The 20,724-nt window shown below is 45.1% G+C and overlaps 1 protein-coding gene across 1 annotated transcript in view; it reads right to left on the bottom strand.

Annotated features, from left to right (window-relative positions):
- The window catches only part of SYN3 (synapsin III), a 594,890-nt gene that overhangs the window by 71,490 nt on the left and 502,676 nt on the right, over nt 1-20,724 (bottom strand). The window contains exon 7 of the mRNA XM_082255354.1: nt 17,310-17,372. Within this exon, the coding sequence (XP_082111480.1) occupies nt 17,310-17,372 (63 nt within the window). The remainder of the gene's footprint in view (nt 1-17,309; nt 17,373-20,724) is intronic.

Below are 20,724 nucleotides of genomic sequence, written 5' to 3' on the forward strand. Positions count from 1 at the left end.
CTTAATTATGAGGAGCGATTACAAGCACTTAATTTAATCTCCTTGGAGAGGAGATGCCTGAGAGGGGACATGATAGCAATCTACAAATACATCAATGGCGATCCTAGCATAGGTAGAAAACTATTTAGTCCCAAGGAGTGCAAGAAGACATATGGCCACACAATGAGATTAGAGGAGAGGCGGTTTAACCTTATGCTGCGTAAGGGGTTCTTCACTGAAAGGGCGGTGAGAATGTGGAACTCTCTACCACAAATGGTGGTAGCTGCAGGGAGTATAGATACTTTTAAAAGACTCTTGGACGTGCATCTCACAGATCACAACATTCAGGGTTATGGGAAAAGAGCAGGCCACTGATACACACACACACACACACACACACACACACACGCCTATACAGGTTGAACTGGATGGACTGATGTCTTTATTCAACCTCAACTACTATGTAACTATGCATGAAGACAGGAACTGAGGTCCAGAAAAATGGCAGCAGGTTGGCTGGATTGATGAGTCAACATGTGAAATTTTTGGCTGTAGCAAAAGGCAGCTTGTTCACCAAAAGGCTGGAGAGAGGTACAAAAATTAGTATCTGCAGGCAACACTAAAACATGGTGGAAGTTCCTTGCATGTTTGGGACTGAATTTCTGCAAATGGAGTTTTGGTCAGGATCAATGGTGTCCTCAATTCTGAGAAATACAGACAGATACTTATCCAGCATGCCATACTAACAGAGAGGCGTGTGATTGGCCCCAAATGTATTCTGCAGCAGGACAACAACCCTAAACATGCAGCCAATGTCATTAGGAACTATCTTCATCATAAAGAAGAACAAGGAGTCCTGGATGTGATGGTTTGGCCCCCACAGAGCCCTGATCTCAGCATCATCAAATCTGTTTGAGATTACATGAAGAGACGGAAGGATTTCAGGCATCCTACATCCATAGAAGATCTGTGATTAGCTCTCCAAGATGTTTGGAACAACCTACCCGCCAAAAACTTCAAAAACAGTTTGCAAGGGTACCTATAAGAATTAATACTGTTTTGAAGGCAAAGGGTGGTCACAACAAATATTGATTTCTATTTATTTTCTGTTCATTTACCTTACCTTTTTGTAATTGATAGAAATAAACTATTAACACTTCTATTTCTGAAAGCATTCTTAATTTACAGCATTATTTCACACCTGCCTAAAACTTTTGCATCGTATTGTATATTTTCCTTGCGCCTTTTCTTTGCAAAAGACAATGTTTTTAGAGTCTATGATGCTATCACAGGATTGGATCCCACATTTTCAGTCATTGTGGGGAGGACTGAGCACTATAAGCTCACTATCTGACATAGGTGTGTGCTGTCATAGTGCAGCATGAGGTCTTTGAAAGCAGGAAAAGTGTTAACAGACTTATTGGTGGGATTTACAGCAGATGATTGGGTAATGATAAGGAAGCACTCAACAGGAGTGGATGTTTCAACTCCATGTAATGCCAACATGTGTACTAGCAGTGGCAACTCTAGGAACAAAATATAGGGGGGGGGGGGCATTAAAGATACCACATTTAAAACTGGGGGGGGGGGGGGCACTCATAATTTTCACAACTATATCATACCACTGAAAAAAATTAAATAAGTGTATATATAAATAAGGTTACAAAATATGAGAGTAATGCAGTATGCAATGATACCTTTTTATTTTACTAACCTTTCTTTCTCAGGTATTGCTTCATACCTGAGAAAGAGGAAAACTCTTATAAGCTTTTCTTTATAGTTCTTTATAGTTTAACCACTTCCCGCAATCTCGCGTAGATCTACGTGAGCTGCAAGAAGTGGTTGTACCGGGGTGATGCCTGCAGCTAGAGGCATCATACCGGTACCACTTAGAGCAGGCGGTCAGCTTTCAGGTGGTAAAGGCCGATTCGGCTTGGGAGCCGCTCGGTCGTTACCGCAGAAAGCGACGCCCCCCTTCCCGCAGCTCTGCCTGGGCCTCCGCCGGCTGGTTGGAGTCTCAAATGAAGCCGGATTCAGCTTTGATCAGGTCTCCGAGGATGTAGCCCGGACGTCCATGACGTCACGTCTGGGTTACTCGGCGACTAAAGGCGACGAATTTAAAAAAGTGACAGTATTCAAAAATGCCATTTTCAGCATTTTGAATACACTGAAGCGCAGAGGAGGGGTCTTTTAGACCCCCTATCCCTCCATAAAGAGTACCTGCTGTCACTACCTATTGTTTACATTGCTTGTAACAGCAATAAAAGTGATCAGATTTTTATTTTTTTTTTTAAACCTGTGCTAAAATTAAAAAATTCAATAAAATAAATAAGTAGGAAAAAAAAAAAATTTTTAAAGCGCCCCCGTCACCGTGTGCTCACGTACACGGAAGTCGCACCCGCAAATGAAAGCGCTGTTCAAACCACACATGTGAGGTATCGCCGCAATCGCCAGAGCGAGAGCAATAATTAACAAAAAAGAGCTACTCTATAACTCTAAACTGGTAACCGTTAAATCTTTTTTAAATCATTGCCTATGGAGATTTTTATTGACCGTAGTTTGTCGCCATTCTGCGGGTGTGCGCAATTTTAAACCGTAACATGTTAGGTATCTATTTACTTGGCGTGAAGTCATCTTTTACAATATACACAAAAATGGGCTAATTTTACTCTTTAGTTTTTTTTAAATGTAGTGAAATGTATTTTTTCCCAAAAAAATGGCGTTTGAAAGAACACTTCGCAAATACCGCGTGACAAAAAATATTGCAACGACTGCCATTTTATTCTCCAGAGTCTTTGCTAAAAAATTATATATATATATATATATATATATATATATATATATATATATATATATATATATATATATATATATATATATATAATGTTTGGGGGTTCTAAGTAATTTTCTAGCAAAAAATACAGATTTTTAACTTGTAAACAACATGTGTCAGAAATGGGCTTGGTCCAGAAGTAGTTAAAGCAATTTCAGCAAACAGTTTATGCAGTAATAGCCCTTAGTATTGGTGCCAGTTTACACAGTAATAACCCCTAGTGTTGGGGCCAATTTATGCAGTAATAGCTCCTAGTATTGGTGCCAGTTTACGCAGTAATAGCCCCTAATATTGGTGCCAGTTTACACAGTATTAACCCCTAGTATTGGTGCCAGTTTACGCAGTAATAGCTCCTAGTATTGGTGCCAGTTTACGCAGTAATAGCCCCTAATATTGGTGCCAGTTTACACAGTATTAACCCCTAGTATTGGTGCCAGTTTACGCAGTAATAGCTCCTAGTATTGGTGCCAGTTTACACAGTAATAGCCCCTAGTATTTGTGCCAGATTATGCAGTAATAGCCCCTAGTATTGGTGCCAGTTTACGAAGTAATAACCCCTAGTATTGGTGCCAGTTTACGCAGTAATAACCCCTAGTATTGAAGCCAGTTTAGGCAGTAATAACCTCTAGTATTGGTGCCAGTTTATGCAGTAATAGCCCCTAGTATTGGTGCCAGTTTACACAGTAATAACCCCTAGTATTGGGGCTAGTTTATGCAGTAATAGCTCCTAGTATTGGTGCCAGATTATGAAGTAATAGCCCTAGTATTGGTGCCAGTTTACGCAGTAATAACCCCAGTATTGGTGCCAGTTTACGCAGTAATAACCCCTAGTATTGGTGCCAGTTTACGCAGTAATAAAGTAATAAACTCTAGTATTGGTGCCAGTTTACTCAGTAATTACCCCTAGTATTGGCTGGTACTGCTGGTGTGTACTGTTGGTGGGTACTGGTGGCTGGTACTGCTGGCGGATACTGATGGCTGGTACTTCTGGTGGGTACTGCTGGTGGGTACTGTTGGTGGGTACAGCTGGTGGGTACTGCTGACTGGTACTGCTGGTGGGTGCTGCTGGTGGGTACTGCTGGCGGGTACTGCTGTTGGGTACTTGTCAGGTACCTGATCCGAGGCCAAGGTGCTGAGAGGGCTCTCCTTGCAGCTAAGTGTGACACACTCCTGAAGGTGGTACAGGAGGTGAAGTGCCCAAAGTGGCACAGGTTGCCAGCAAGATACAGATGGGTAAAGCTGAAGGACTCCAGGAGTGTGCTGGGATAGCTGGAAGCACAGCAAGGTGGAAGTCTCCAGTGAGCTCAGTGGAGCTAGGCAACCTTGTGCAGGGGTAAGTCCAGGCAGAGGGTTGAACACAGAGAACCAATCTGAAGGTAAGTTGGGTAGAAGGAACAGGAACACGCCGAGGTCTAGGAGAAGGTAGCGAGATCAGTGGTGTAATCCGAGGTCATGCACAGGAGACTGACAGAACAATAGAGAGAAGTCCTTTAAGAAAGCCAGGGTCATACATGGTAGATCAGCAGAAGCGAAGTCGGTGGAGAGAGCCAGGGGGTCAAGCCAGGAGGAGGAGATCAAACAGAGTCAGGAACAAGCCGGGTCACAACAGGAATTTCAACAGCAGAATACAGAAGGCACAGGAACACGGGGAAGATGACGATAATCCAGCACTGAACCGTTGATACAAGGCAGGATGGATCCATGCTTTCATGTTGTTTTTGCCAAATTTTGACCCTACCATCTGAATGTCACAGCTGAATTTGAGACTCATCAGACCAGGCAATATTTTTCCAATCTTCTATTGTCCAATTTTGGTGAGCCTGTGCAAACTGTAGCCTCAGTTTCCTGTTGTCAGCTGATAGGAGTGGCCGGAGTGGTCTTCTGCTGCTGTAGCCCATCTGGTTCAAGGTTCAAATGTGTTGTGCATTTAGAGATGGTATTCTGCATACCTTGGTTGTAAAGAGTGGTTATTTGAGTTACTGTTGCCTTTCTATCATCTCGAACCCATTCTCCTTTAACCTCTGATATCAACAAGACAATTTCGTCCACACAACTGGTGCTCACTGGATATTTTATTCTTTTTCGGACCATTCTCTATAAAACCCTAAAGATGGTTTTGCATGAATATCCCAGCAGATCAGCAGTTTTTTAAATACTCAGACCAGTACGTCTGGCTCCAACAACCATGCCACTTTCAAAGTCACTTAAATCACCTTTTGTCCCAATTCTGATGCTCGGTTTAAACTTCAGCAAAGTGTCTTCACCACATCTAGATGCTTAAATTCATTTTTGAGAGTTGCTGCCATGTGATTGGTTGGCTGATTAGCAATTTGTGTTACCAAGCAATTGAACAGGTGTATTAAATAAAGTGGCCGGTGAGTGTATATTTTAGCTCCAATAAAAACAATGGCAAACCTGTGTAGATGCATTAGGGTGCATTAAATTGCGTGCATTAAAACTCATTGGTGTGTGTAGACTCTAATGTTAGTGTGCTGTTTACATGTAGCAAGTCACTTCAGGCCAGCCAGAGGTGGTGAGATAGTTGCAGAAAAAGAAAATCGCTCAATTTCCCTATCAACACAGTCCATGTTGATGGGTTAATCCTCCCTGAGGAGCTGTCGTGTTAGTCCAGGGGGGGGGGGGGGGGGAATGATCGCATGAAAAATCCAACATGCTGGTTGCACCTAAGTTGATGGATCGATCAACTTGGGTACCATTAGCCTTCCCATACATGGTTTGAATCTCAGCCGGCCCCTGCTGAACCGGCAGCGATTCAAACCATCTATGGCCGGCTTTACTAAGAACGCCATAAATCACATCATACAGTTTGTGTTAGAGGTGCATAACCTGCCAGTGGCCTAGTGGTTAGACTTATGCCTTGCAGCATCATGGCTTAATGGTTTGTACTTCTGCCTTGTAGCACTGGAGGTTTCTGGTTTGAAATCCAGAGTGAACATTATCTGCATAGAGTTTGCATAACCTCCCTGTGCTTGCATGGATTTCCTCCTATACTCTAAAGACATTAGGTTAATTTTCTCCTTTCTAAATTGGCCCTATTATTGTCCTTTCACACGGCCTTTCCGTTTTGCCTGTTTTTGCTCACACAGGCTTCCCGCCGATCACCACTGAGCAGGCGGATGACAGCTCCATCTCCGCTTACTTTGCAGAGATGGAGCTGTCAGATCCCACTCCCCTCTATGGGAGATCGGATGAAAACGGAACGCCTTTAATCCAATCCAATCCTCTAGACGGATGGAAAAACTGAATTTTTGTAAAATCTTACCGTAAAATTTGTTTCTCTGAGTCCTCCGACAGTCGCCCCCCTCACATAGTCTTCACCAATGGGTATTGACTTCCTTTCCGCAGGAGTAGCTAGGCATAAGACTTGTTAAAAACAAAAGCATTTAACATAGACACACCCATGGGGGCTGTCCCACTGGTCAATACCCCCCTGCAGTAAGCCATCCCAACTCAGTTTGGTAGCATAGCAGTAAGTGTACAAGAACCCCAAAAGAGGGGCGGGGGCGGCGACCGTCGGAGGACTCAGAGAAAGGAATTTTACGGTAAGATTTTACAAAAATTCAGTTTTCTCTTACGTCCTCCAACAGTCGCCGCCCCTCACATAGTCTTCACCAATGGGATGTCCCAAAGCAGTGTAGACATGAGGGATGGGAGACGCAACCGTACAAAAGGCAACACAGTACCCACATCAGAGAAAGGAACCTTACACGCACAGTAAGAGAACCGTCTGGGCAATAGAAAAGGCTCAACAGGAGCAACAACCCAGGAAAGCAAATAACCCAGGGGAAAACAACCCCAACAGCCAGGGACCCACAAAAAAACATGGGTCCCCTATGGCACTGCCGCACAGAGAACTTTGCGGCCAAAGGAGGCATCAGCTGATGCCAGAACATCAATCTTATAGAATTTGGAAAAGGTGTGCACCGATGACCAAGTCGCAGCCTTGCACACCTGGGCCACCAAAGCCTGATGCCGGTAGGCCCAGGACGTACTCATAGATCTAATAGAGTGCGCCTTAACAGGGAAGGGTGGAACCCGTTCCTTCAAAGCATAGGCCTGTACAATTGTCTGTCTGATACCGGATGGCGTGGGGTGCCTCTATGAAACGGAAAGCCGCTGTCCTCAGATGACAGGGAATGCCGTCAGCCAAACGCAGGACACTGCAGCACTGAACCGCAGATGTGTCCAGTGAGGTAGCCACCTCACAGGCTGCATCCCTGCTGCAAACAGGGATGGGTCGTTCTTAGTGCCAGGGCGAACACATAGCTGAACGCTCGATGGCGGGCTGGGGATCCATCTGACCCTCTGCCCTGGAGAGCCAGGGCGGCCAGTCCGATTCCCAGCTCCGCAAAATCCATCTTCGTCCAAAGATCCGACTAAACTAAAGCTGACAAAACAAACAGCTAGTAAAGCAAAGAAAAACTGACATTCTTGCAAATAAAAATCATAAGGAAAAGATTAGAAGGCTGAGACTGTAGCCCCAGCACAGGGAAGCCTATCTATCCCTGGCTGTTGGGGTTGTTTTCCCCTGGGTTATTTGCTTTCCTGGGTTGTTGCTCCTGTTGAGCCTTTTCTATTGCCCAGACGGTTCTCTTACTGTGCGTGTAAGGTTCCTTTCTCTGATGTGGGTACTGTGTTGCCTTTTGTACGGTTGCGTCTCCCACCCCTCATGTCTACCCTTCTTTGGGACATCCCATTGGTGAAGACTACGTGAGGGGCGGCGACTGTCGGAGGACGTAAGAGAAAACTGAATTTTTGTAAAATCTTACCGTAAAATTCCTTTCTCTGAGTCCTCCGACGGTCGCCGCCCCCGCCCCTCTTTTGGGGTTCTTGTACACTTACTGCTATGCTACCAAACTGAGTTGGGATGGCTTACTGCAGGGGGGTATTGACCAGTGGGACAGCCCCCATGAGTGTGTCTATGTTAAATGCTTTTCTTTTTAACAAGTCTTATGCCTAGCTACTCCTGCGGATAGGAAGTCAATACCCATTGGTGAAGACTATGTGAGGGGCGGCGACTGTCGGAGGACGTAAGAGAAATAGGGTTTCCATCCGTCTGGATTTTGCAGACCACATCGGATCGGAGAGCAGCGGGTGTCAGCGGACATATCACCACTGACATCCGCCGCTCCATAGAGGTGCATAGAGCATCCGATCAGGTCTGCCTGAAAAAAACTGACAGGCGGACCTGATCGGAAAAGCCTGTGGGAAAGGGGCCTTATACTTTAATGATTCCAGCATTCATTTTTTTTGTGAGATAGGAGTAAGACGTGACAGTACATTACATTCTCTGCTAAATGTATCAAACTATATTCGGTTTGTTTCATTCTGCTCAGCCAGCAATGGAAACTTAAACAATCTAGTGAACACCTGGCCTAGAAGCCTTGTGTCACACTAATGGTTACACGTCGTTTCACTCAGGTTGGGGAATATGAGAGAGCTCTGTCAATGTGTTGGGGAAATGCGTAAATTAAATCTGATACGTCATTTATGAATTACCAGGGGCAAAATGTACTAATCCTACAGCGGTAACGTTCCCTTGCAGCGAGGACAATTTAATCCATGGCCTCGACTGAAGTAGACATCATGTTCCCTCGCTGGTAGAACAAAACGTTTCTAGTGTATTACTGGTGAAAGAGATGGCCCATTGGGAATTCAGGGGTTCTTGCTGTCTATCCTGCATATATAACGCCTCATAAATCCGTCTGTTAATTTTTCAGAAATGTAATATTTGTAGCACCACATTATTTATAAGCCAGTTGACCAAATATTGCTATGACTTAAAGTGGACCTAATTTTAAAGTTGGATTGTGCAAAACAAGCGTATATAGCAATTGCCGCTGTGACAGGGTGCCCGTCCAGAGGTGTTATTCCATTTGCTCAACAGAGAGAGAGAGTTAAAGCTTACAATAGGATAGCAAAAACAGGCTGCAAGCCAAATATACCAACCAAGATTATTACCTTTCTATTTGAATCTACATGTAGACAGGTTGCCTACAGAAATGTTAGTTCAGTTAGTGGCTGACCCAGGTTGGAGGGGTGGAGGGGGGGGGGTTAATGTACTGTATGTGCAACAGCCCCTGGGCTTTTATAATCCAACCTTCTCACCAGTGGTATAAATATGGGGGAAGGCTTTATCACTGGGGCACCTTGTAGTCCATCAGAGACATTGGGGTTCCAGGGAACAACCGAGACCTAGAGAATGCCAATATGGACTACTACCTTTCTGATGTACACCTGGGCAGCCAGCTAGAGGTAGTTAGGGACATTATAATATCACTGTTCATGTTGCAATGTACTACAAAGTATTTCAGTAAAGTTGAATCAACTGTTCTGAGCCTGTTCTGAAGTTAGTCAAAAGGGTGCATGATGCCTCTAATGTTTCAAAAGAACTTGGGTCAGTAAAGCACATGTGGTGTAGAAAGCTCTAATGCTACAAAGTTGGCAAGTCAAACAAGAGAAGCATTATAGTTGCTAGCACTAGTTCAAGTCACAAGCAGTCATCAGGCATGGTACCTGGTAAAGGTGATGGTTTCTCCGGTAGTGAGGGGGTTGGTGTTCTGGTTCCCTCCCTAGCGGTCGGTTTCCAGTAGCAACTGGAACTGATCCCATGGTATGGAGATCTATGACCTGATCACATAGGTTCGGAAAGGAAGGAGTTTACAAGTGCACGCATGAGGATTGTGCTAGGGACATGGCAGGACCCTATTCTGTTACTGGGAGTGAGGTAACAGAGCTACGCTGAACTGGTGGAGAGGGCATGAGCTCAGCAGTATCCCTCCTAATGCAACCTACATCAAGATACAGTGTGTAGTGACATGGGACACCATTTTCAGAGGAAATCTGCACTTTTACTACTGCACACAGTGTTACGGCTCATCTCTAAGTCGGGGAACTGCCCTAATATTAGACTTTCACATGATCACAGTCCCCGCCTTGCCTGGGGCATTGATGAACGTGTTCACTGGGAAAGATACCCCCACGTGCAGGGAGTGTTAGCCTCCGGCCCAACATACAACCATCTGATTTTCCTACATGGACAGGAATTTAGATGTTGATTCTTTGCAACCAAGCCAACCCTGGAAAAGTTCTGTACATTTCCTGTGAAAAAATTTCCCGCTTTTATCATTTTTGTGTTGTTATTATTATTACTATTATTATTATTACAACATTTGGACTGATCATGTGATTATAAAAGTCAGACCCTCCCACTTACCAATCAGAAAATAGGAAGTGGCTGAAATGCATGTCTGATTCAACAGAACAGCAGCAGACAATTGTTTTTGGGTTTAGATACATCAACATCAAACATTTAATATATTGCAGCTTACCAAGCATTAGATGTGGTGGCTGCCTTCATTTTCTTTTTTTCTTTATTTTGACCTGATAACCCTAAGAACAACACACTATAGGTGGCTATTAGTGTTGAGCGAACACGGACTGTATTATTCGTGTTCGTACCGAATAATTGGATTTTTTTTACCCGAACACGGACACGGACACTTTACTGTATGTTCGGGTAAAAATCCGTGTTCGGTCGTTTTATTTCCGGGTTTTGCATGCTTTGGCGCTCTTTTCATGGCGGGCTTTCAACAGCCAATCAACAATCGTTTAACTGGTGTGCCTTAAGCCATCCCAGCCATGCCTGCAAATGTCTTAGTAGCTGTGATTGGCCGTCTGAAGCATGTGACCAAGTCTTTATAAGTTCGAGGCAGCCGCCGCAGCAGCGTCATTCTGCTGCTTAGCTAAGGGACAGAGCACACATCAATGTGCTGGCTGCTGATTAGGGAAAGATAGGCAGGAAAAAACCATTTGTGTCCGGATAGAATTGAGGGACAGGTCGGAGTGTTTAGGCAGGGCGAGTTGTAGGCATTTTAGGGATAGAGTCTGCTGAATTATAGGGTCAGTGTCTTCTACAAACTACAATCGATATTGCTGTGTGGGGGGTGGGGTGAATCTGCACTCAATCCTGATCTACGATCTCTTCTCAATCCTGTTAGGGACAGAGTCTGCTGAATTTTAGGGAAACTGTGTTCTACAAACTACAATCGATATTGCTGTGTGGTGTGGGATTGGAGATAGGCAGGTGTCAGTGATCCACATCCATTTTTCTGTGTGTGAGCTGCAGTGAACACAATCTTTTTGGGCTGCAGTGAACACAATCTTTTTGGGGTGCAGTGAACACAATCTTTTTGGGCTGCAGTGAACACAATCTTTTTGGGGTGCAGTGAACACAATCCTTTTTGGTGTGCAGTGAACACAATCTTTGTGGGGTGCAGTGAACAAAATCCTTTGTGGGGTGCAGTGAACACAATCTTTTTGGGGTGCAGTGAACAAAATCCTTTTTGGGGTGCAGTGAACAACATCCTTTTTGGGGTGCAGTGAACACAATCTTTTTGGGGTGCAGTGAACAAAATCCTTTGTGGGGTGCAGTGAACACAATCTTTTTGGGGTGCAGTGAACACAATCTTTTTGGGGTGGAGTGAACAACATCCTTTTTGGGGTGCAGTGAACAAAATCCTTTTTGGGGTGCAGTGAACAAAATCATTTTTGGGGTGCAGTGAACACAATCTTTTTGGGGTGCAGTGAACACAATCTTTGTGGGGTGCAGTGAACACAATCTTTTTGGGGTGGAGTGAACAACATCCTTTTTGGGGTGCAGTGAACAACATCCTTTTTGGGGTGCAGTGAACACAATCTTTGTGGGGTACAGTGAACAGAATCTTTGTGGGGTGCAGTGAACACAATCTTTGGGGGGTACAGTGAACACAATCTTTTTGGGGTGCAGTGAACACAATCTTTGTGGGGTGCAGTGAACACAATCTTTTTGGGGTGGAGTGAACAAAATCATTTTTGGGGTGCAGTGAACAACATCCTTTTTGGGGTGCAGTGATCAAAATCCTTTTTGGGGTGCAGTGAACACAATCTTTTTGGGGTGCAGTGAACAAAATCCTTTGTGGGGTGCAGTGAACAGAATCTTTGTGGGGTGCAGTGAACACAATCTTTGGGGGGGTACAGTGAACACAATCTTTTTGGGGTGCAGTGAACACAATCTTTGTGGGGTACAGTGAACAGAATCTTTGTGGGGTGCAGTGAACACAATCTTTGGGGGGTACAGTGAACACAATCTTTTTGGGGTGCAGTGAACACAATCTTTGGGGGGTACAGTGAACACAATCTTTTTGGGGTGCAGTGAACACAATCTTTGTGGGGTGCAGTGAACACAATCTTTGGGGGGGTACAGTGAACACAATCTTTTTGGGGTGCAGTGAACAACATCCTTTTAGGGTGCAGTGAACACAATCTTTGTGGGGTGCAGTGAACAACATCCTTTTAGGGTGCAGTGAACACAATCTTTTTGGGGTGCAGTGAACAAAATCCTTTTTGGGGTGCAGTGAACAACATCCTTTTTAGGGTGCAGTGAACACAATCTTTTTGGGGTGCAGTGAACAAAATCCTTTGTGGGGTGCAGTGAACACAATCTTTTTGGGGTGCAGTGAACACAATCTTTTTGGGGTGGAGTGAACAACATCCTTTTTGGGGTGCAGTGAACAAAATCCTTTTTGGGGTGCAGTGAACAAAATCATTTTTGGGGTGCAGTGAACACAATCTTTTTGGGGTGCAGTGAACACAATCTTTGTGGGGTGCAGTGAACACAATCTTTTTGGGGTGGAGTGAACAACATCCTTTTTGGGGTGCAGTGAACAACATCCTTTTTGGGGTGCAGTGAACACAATCTTTTTGGGGTGCAGTGAACACAATCTTTGTGGGGTACAGTGAACAGAATCTTTGTGGGGTGCAGTGAACACAATCTTTGGGGGGTACAGTGAACACAATCTTTTTGGGGTGCAGTGAACACAATCTTTGTGGGGTGCAGTGAACACAATCTTTTTGGGGTGGAGTGAACAAAATCATTTTTGGGGTGCAGTGAACAACATCCTTTTTGGGGTGCAGTGATCAAAATCCTTTTTGGGGTGCAGTGAACACAATCTTTTTGGGGTGCAGTGAACAAAATCCTTTGTGGGGTGCAGTGAACAGAATCTTTGTGGGGTGCAGTGAACACAATCTTTGGGGGGGTACAGTGAACACAATCTTTTTGGGGTGCAGTGAACACAATCTTTGTGGGGTACAGTGAACAGAATCTTTGTGGGGTGCAGTGAACACAATCTTTGGGGGGTACAGTGAACACAATCTTTTTGGGGTGCAGTGAACACAATCTTTGGGGGGTACAGTGAACACAATCTTTTTGGGGTGCAGTGAACACAATCTTTGTGGGGTGCAGTGAACACAATCTTTGGGGGGGTACAGTGAACACAATCTTTTTGGGGTGCAGTGAACAACATCCTTTTAGGGTGCAGTGAACACAATCTTTGTGGGGTGCAGTGAACAACATCCTTTTAGGGTGCAGTGAACACAATCTTTGTGGGGTACAGTGAACAGAATCTTTGTGGGGTGCAGTGAACACAATCTTTGGGGGGTACAGTGAACACAATCTTTGTGAGGTGCAGTGAACACAATCTTTGTGGGGTGCAGTGAACACAATCATTGTGGGGTGCAGTGAACTCAATCTTTGTGGGGTACAGTGAACACAATCTCATACTTCTGAAGATTTGAGGGTGCTGCCTGTTCCATACTCCCCCTACTCCTCATCTAGCCTTTTAGGGGTACAAACAATAGTAATTGGGGCCTAGTGTGGTTGTGTACGTGTGATATACATACACTTTTTTTGGATCATATTTTCTATTCCGCTATTTAATCAAAAACCTTTGGGGATCAGTTAAATTGGGGGATAGTCTGTGTTGGTACGTGTGAGAGAGATCCACCTTTCCAAGTTGTTGGGGTTCATCTCATACTTCTGAAGGTTTGAGGGTGCTGCCTGTTCCATACTCCCCCTACTCCTAGCCTTTTAGGGGTACAAACAATAGTAATTGGGGCCTAGTGTGGTTGTGTACGTGTGATATACATACACTTTTTTTGGATCATATTTTCTATTCCGCTATTTAATCAAAAACCTTTGGGGATCAGTTAAATTGGGGGATAGTCTGTGTTGGTACGTGTGAGAGAGATCCACCTTTCCAAGTTGTTGGGGTTCATCTCATACTTCTGAAGGTTTGAGGGTGCTGCCTGTTCCATACCCCCCCTACTCCTCATCTAGCCTTTTAGGGGTACAAACAATAGTAATTGGGGCCTAGTGTGGTTGTGTACGTGTGATATACATACACTTTTTTTGGATCATATTTTCTATTCCGCTATTTAATCAAAAACCTTTGGGGATCAGTTAAATTGGGGGATAGTCTGTGTTGGTACGTGTGAGAGAGATCCACCTTTCCAAGTTGTTGGGGTTCATCTCATACTTCTGAAGGTTTGAGGGTGCTGCCTGTTCCATACTCCCCCTACTCCTCATCTAGCCTTTTAGGGGTACAAACAATAGTAATTGGGGCCCAGTGTGGTTGTGTACGTGTGATATACATACACTTTTTTTGGATCATATTTTCTATTCCGCTATTTAATTTAACTGGGCCTCCATGCGAGACCTGTGTGCCTTGTTGCGCTGTTTTGAGTACTCCACCAACATGGCCAGTGGCAATGACGCCGTTCTCAGCTTAACTATCCCACTTCTATGCCTCCTTGAAAAAACAATTCGGGCGATGATGGAAGAGGATGTGGCACAGGATGAGGAGGAGGAGGAGGATGAAGAGGTAACATTTCCAAGGCTTTCAGGGCAGTCATTCGCAAGGGGCTCCGAGGGTGGGTTCCTGCACACGCAAACGCCAGGGACGCAATTGTCCAGCAGGGGCACAGTTCTGGAGGATGAGGAGGATGAGGAGGAGGAGGAGCTGGAGGAGGAGATGGAACCATGTTCACAGCAGGGTGGCACCCAGGCCAGCTCATGGCCATCACTGGTGCGTGGCTGGGGGGATACAGAGGACACGGACGATACACCTCCCACAGAGGACAGCCTTTCGTTGCCTCTGGGCAGCCTGGCACACATGAGCGATTACATGCTGCAGTGTCTCCACAACGACCGCCGAGTTGCCCACATTCTAACTTGTGCTGATTACTGGGTGGCCACGCTGCTGGATCCCCGTTACAAGGACAACGTACCGTCCTTAATTCACTCACTGGAGCGCGATCGCAAGATGCGCGAGTACAAGCGCACGCTGGTAGACGCCATGCTGCTGGCATTCCCATCTGACAGCGGGGCCACAGTGGAAGCACAAGGCAGAGGAGGAGGAGGAGGAGGTCGCCAACGCAACCAGGGCACCGCCAGCACCTCAGAAGGCAGGGTTAGCATGGCCGAAATGTGGAAAAGCTTTGTCAGCACGCCACAACAAACAGCAGCACCAGCAGCTCAGATGGAACGTCTTAGCAGGAGGCAGCATTTTACCAACATGGTGGAGCAGTATGTGTGCACACGCCTACATGTAGTGAATGACGGGTCTGCCCCCTTCAACTTCTGGGTCTCCAAATTGGGCACATGGCCTGAGCTTGCCCTTTACGCCTTGGAGGTGCTGGCGTGCCCTGCAGCCAGTGTATTATCTGAACGGGTATTTAGCACGGCTGGGGGCGTTATAACAGACAAGCGCAGCCGCCTGTCCAGAGACAATGTGGACAAGCTCACGTTCATTAAAATGAACCAGGCATGGATCCCACGGGACTTTTCCGTACCTTATGCAGAATAGCAATGGATACCGACCTTACCCACCCATTGTTCCATTTTTGCTCTTTCTCACTCTTTTGGGGTGTACCCTCATTTAAAATTTTTGAAAAGAAGCAGTGTTGGCTACCTCGTCCTCCTCCTCAGGGCCAGATTAATGTAGGGGCTATTGGAGCTGCAGCTCCAGGCCCCTACCTTTTATATAGGCCCCGGGTTGGCCATATTCACTGTTACCGCTCTTCTGTCACTTGTAAACACAGAAGTCTGGCTTCTATGCTCGCTTCCCCAGGCAGCACCCTCAGAACCTCCCCACACAGCGTGAAGGCCGGACAAGGAGGGACAGTTGGCGATGCATGGATGTGTTTATGGGCTTCAGAGACAGCATCCCATGTTGAATTAGGCATGCATGGCTGCACCCTTCCTCCTCTGGGTGCATGGCAAGGCACGGCCCTTAAGGCCCTTCAAAATCCTCAGCACCAAGCCCATGATGCTGTTAATCCAGCCCTGGTCCTCCTCCACCGCCGCTTCCACCTACACCGCCCATAGGTGTGCGCAGCCTATTGCATTAAGGTGTGCACCCCAAAGTTGAAATACACATGCATGTGTTTGCCAGCAGGGAGAGTAATGTATCGGGGCCATGTACCTGTAGGCAAGGAGAAATAGAGCAGAGCAGGTCCCAGGGAGATCTTTCCCATCTCCTCACTGGCAATGCTATGTGCCCTAGGTGATTAGGGTGTGCCCAGGCACACCCAGCACACCCTGTGCGCACGCCTATGTCACCGCCACATCCACCGCCACATCCACCACCACCTCAACCTCCCTCCTACTCCATATGGGCCTCGTCCTTCAGAGATGAAGAAGAACATTGTTTTATTTTTCTGTTTTTTTTTGTTGTTTTAAGTTATTTCCCTATCCACATTTGTTTGCAGAGCACTTGCCATGCTCTTAATTACGTTTTGCTGCCATTTGCAGCACTCTAGCCCTTTCCTTTGGTGTTTTAGAGCCATTTTAGTGCCTTAAAGTTCGGGTCCCCATTGACTTCAATGGGGTTCGGTGTCCGGGAAAAGTTCGGTAAAAGTCCGGGACACGGACCCGGACTTTTTTTTAAAGTTCGGCCGAACCCGTCGAACACGGACATCTAGGTGTCCGCTCAACCCTAGTGGCTATACTTACTTATTTCACTGTATCAATGGAGGAAGCCATGGTTGCCATGCACTTCAAACATAGCTTCCTCTCTTTGTCCCCATTACTGGAGGGTTGGGAAAATAGTTGTTTACAAAAGTAAGATAACATTGTGCTTTTAGTTGAGCTCACAGGAAGTAACAAGGACTTAAAGTGGCTCTGTCGCTGGAATAAAAATTAGAATTCAAGACGTGCCATAGAAGAGGCTTTATAGGCACCTATCCCTCCAGCTATTCCTCCAATCTTTGCTCTGTTCAATAGCTACAGCTGTCCGAAGAATGTTCAAATTCAACACTTAAAGGTGTGTCAGATGGTTGTACTTGCTCCTGTGCGGTCTGGTTTCATCTGCCAGCTCCTACATCAGAGGACACAGTGGTAATGTAGGGGTAAGTGGCACAAATCACAGCACATGGCGAGGTTCAGACTTTCGACATTTCAAGAAGTGTCAAATATGAAGATTCTTCAGGTTCTGTTTTGTGACCGCATTTTAACCCAGCAGCATAGCTACTTTAATCTGGCATTGCTGATCTAAAACACATAAGGCATGACTTGCTAAATAAGATTAGGATCGTACTGTCTTACAGTTAGGATACCAATGTTTAACTCTTATGTTAACAACATTAATGTTCCTCCTACCTTGCCCATTCCAGCATGAGCGTGGCCCATTTTCACTACCACTGGAAAACTTGGTGTTGTCAGCTGTAAAGAAACACAAGAAAGTCACAATTTAGTCAGATTAATAAATGAATAATATAGCAGACCAATCAGTACTTTACAATTAATACATGTCTGTCAAAATACACAGCTACAAGTATAACTTTCCAAAAGAAGCTGCCCTTAGCTCCATACTACACTGGAGTCACAGGTGTCAGTGGATGACATATGATGTTCAGATTGCACTGGAGTCAAAAGGGTCAATGAGATGACCAACATGCTCAGGGTGCCCTAGGGTTACAGGGATCACTGGATGATGACACAATGTGCTTTGGGTGCACTGGAGTCACAGGGGTCAATGGGATGACCAAGATGCTCAGGGTGCCCTAGAGTTACAGAGATCACTGGATGATGACATAAGGTGCTCATGGTGCATTGGAGTCACAGGGGTTACTGGATGACACAGGATACTTAAGGTGCACTAGAGTCACAGGGGTCACTGGGATTATGCAGGATGTTCCAAGACCCAAGTGTACTGGGAGACATAGAGGCTGGAGGCTGGTAAGGAGGACAAAGAAGCAACAAGGATATGGGTGAATACTGTAGCAGGGGGTTGTTTGGAAGAAACACGCAAACATTAAGCTGGGTGTCAATTTGCAATTGAAAGCTGTTTTAATCAGAAGAGCTGTCCCCTTACTGGCTACAGCGCCAATCAGGAGAAAAGTCTTCTGACTGGTCACTGCACCTGTCCTCTGGATGAAACTCAGAAGTGCTGGTAGACATGTGCTAGAGAGAAGACTTGGTGCTGGATTCTGGAGGAGTGACATAGGAATATATATGTCTCCTGACTGGTCACGTCGCCCATGCTCCAGGTAAAACCCGGAAGTGCTGGTGACCACGCAGAGGAGAGGTGACCAGGTGTTAAATCCTGAGGGTGTGACATACAAATGAGTAGACATGCCTCATGATTGGTTGTAGAGCCCATGCTCCAGGTGAAACCCAAAAGTGCTGGTGGGCATATGTCGGAGAGGATAACCCAACGTGTGACATACAGTGGAGAAATGATAGTAGAAATGGTTGCATAAGGCCGCCAAAGGTTTTCAACATTACAGAGCAAGTCCAGCTGCAATTTGACTAACTACTACTTGCCATACCTCCCAACTTTTTGAGATGAGAATGATGGACAACTATTACCAAAAGTATGTAGGCATAGGACACACCTCCTGCCATGTCCCCTCAAAGGAGAATTATACAAAAAAAATATTAGTTAACCCTACAAGTGCTTTTTATTTGGTTTTTCTTTTTTTTTTTTGTTTTACAAATATTATTCTTTAATATTGTCTTTTGAAATTTACAAATGAAGATTTAAAAACTGGATGAAAGATTTCGACTGGGAAACACTTTTTGAAAGATAAATAGTGCATTTTATATACAAATATATAGATCAGACTAAAATGAGGAGGAAAGAGGGGACAGAGGGACTTTGTTCCAAATCAGGGACAGTCCCTCGAAATCAGGGACCGTTGGGAGCTATGTTACTAGCTATACCATAACCTGGATAACTGACAGACAGACCCTGCAGTCCCATGTCATCCCATTTACTTTTTGTAGAAGTTAGTGTTCCATACAGAGCCTAATTATTTTCCTAATTATTTTCCTTCAAGAGAGCAAAGCTGAAAAGTTTACAATATTTTGTGATTTTGCACACAGTTTTTTCCATAAATGCCGTTATTGTAAACATGTGTTCCTTTAGCATGATGACCCTCTCTCTGTACACATCCTGACTCCACAGGTTAACTTGCCAGGTTGTTAAAGACACTGTTATGGTTTTATGGCAATCTGACAGCTCCAGCCATAAAAGTCAGAGAGTTACATAGTGGAAAATTAAATTTTTGCTGGCATGCACATTTTCCCAAGCTTGTATACATACTTGTCACTTAGGGTAGAAATTATGTCATGTTATTTATTATTCGCTTCATATCTTATTTTACATTCTTGTAAGGTTTACTTTCTGAAACTGCAAGAGACATCTCTACTCTCCATATTTATCAGTGCTGAAGGTGTAACAAGCAGCTGTGATTATTCTCCTCCTTAGTCTTCATGTTAATAATCCCACACCAAATGAGATCTGTGAATTCTAAGAAATGATACTGTACATGTGCACTTGGAAGAGGGACTAAAGATTTCAAAGAATAGTTTAGAAATGGCACTTAATATTTCAATGTAGTATGTTTGGGTAACAGTAAGATAAAGCAGACCTTTTCACCTGTACTTTAACATTATCTCCTATAATTCTACATCCCCCCCATTACTATACACACTCAGGGCCGGACTGGCCTACCGGGATACTGGGAAATTTCCCGGTAGGCCAGCAAGTTCCCCCTGCCCTGGGGCTGCTAATACCTGTACACAAAAATAGCCGTGGCCAGCCCGACTTGCGCACTGTACATGTGCCGCCACCGCTCGGGAAAGCCCGTACACATTCGGCTATTCCCGGGCAGACGGCGTATGCACGGTGAAGTGTTGGCGCCATTTTTAAATGTAAGGTGCCTCACCAAAAGGTAAGTGAGACTCCTCCGCAGCCCCTGCATCTCCTCAGGAGATGCAGTGCTGTGGGCATGGTACAGGAAACTCTCTGGAGTCTCCTCTGTTCCTCTACTTTCTCCTTACTGGCCTAGGTGAGGATAACATATGCTGTACCACCAGCAGCCTCTGATATCCACATGATAGCTACATAATACACCACCGAATGTTTCAAGCATTAAGTCTAAGTTATCGCAGGACATGGTCTGATCAATACTATGTGTGGGATCTAGCGGCACAACATCAGGTGGAAGGCTGTGAAGTAACAGCAAGATTCTAATATACCAGCAAGGAAAATGGTGGCCCAAGGGAAGCAAGGCAGGAGTAAAGACTGTGATACAAGCTGTATTTTAGCTGATACATTTAATGTAATGCAATATGATTTTTTTAACTGCCATAACATTTTCAATAGTGCCAAATTTAAACATTTTAATGTTTGGCAGATGCTGTAGAGTTAAACTACCTAATGTTTTCTCTACACCGAGTTGTGCCCATGTTGCTTCCACCATTTATGCACTGAATTTCCTGGTCTACAAAGCTGCTGTGTCCATTCTGAAGGGTTCTTACCATTCCTGCATTCTTGGATCTGCTCCCTCCAGCAGCTATCAGGCCCTAGTCTGAATGAAAAGAATGATGACAGTGTTAATCCTGTCATTTGGGCAGCTGAGGAAAAGGGTGCTGACAAGCTTCCCCTTTACATGATGACACCAGGGCCACTGATAAGGTGGTACAACCAGTAGAGATGTATAGAACTGTTCGCCGGCGAACAGTTCCCGGCGAACTTAGCATGTTCGCGTTCGCCGCTGCCGGCGAA

Source organism: Pelophylax lessonae (assembly GCF_965119305.1).
Source record: "Pelophylax lessonae genome assembly, chromosome: 4".
Taxonomy (NCBI): Eukaryota; Metazoa; Chordata; class Amphibia; order Anura; family Ranidae; genus Pelophylax; species Pelophylax lessonae.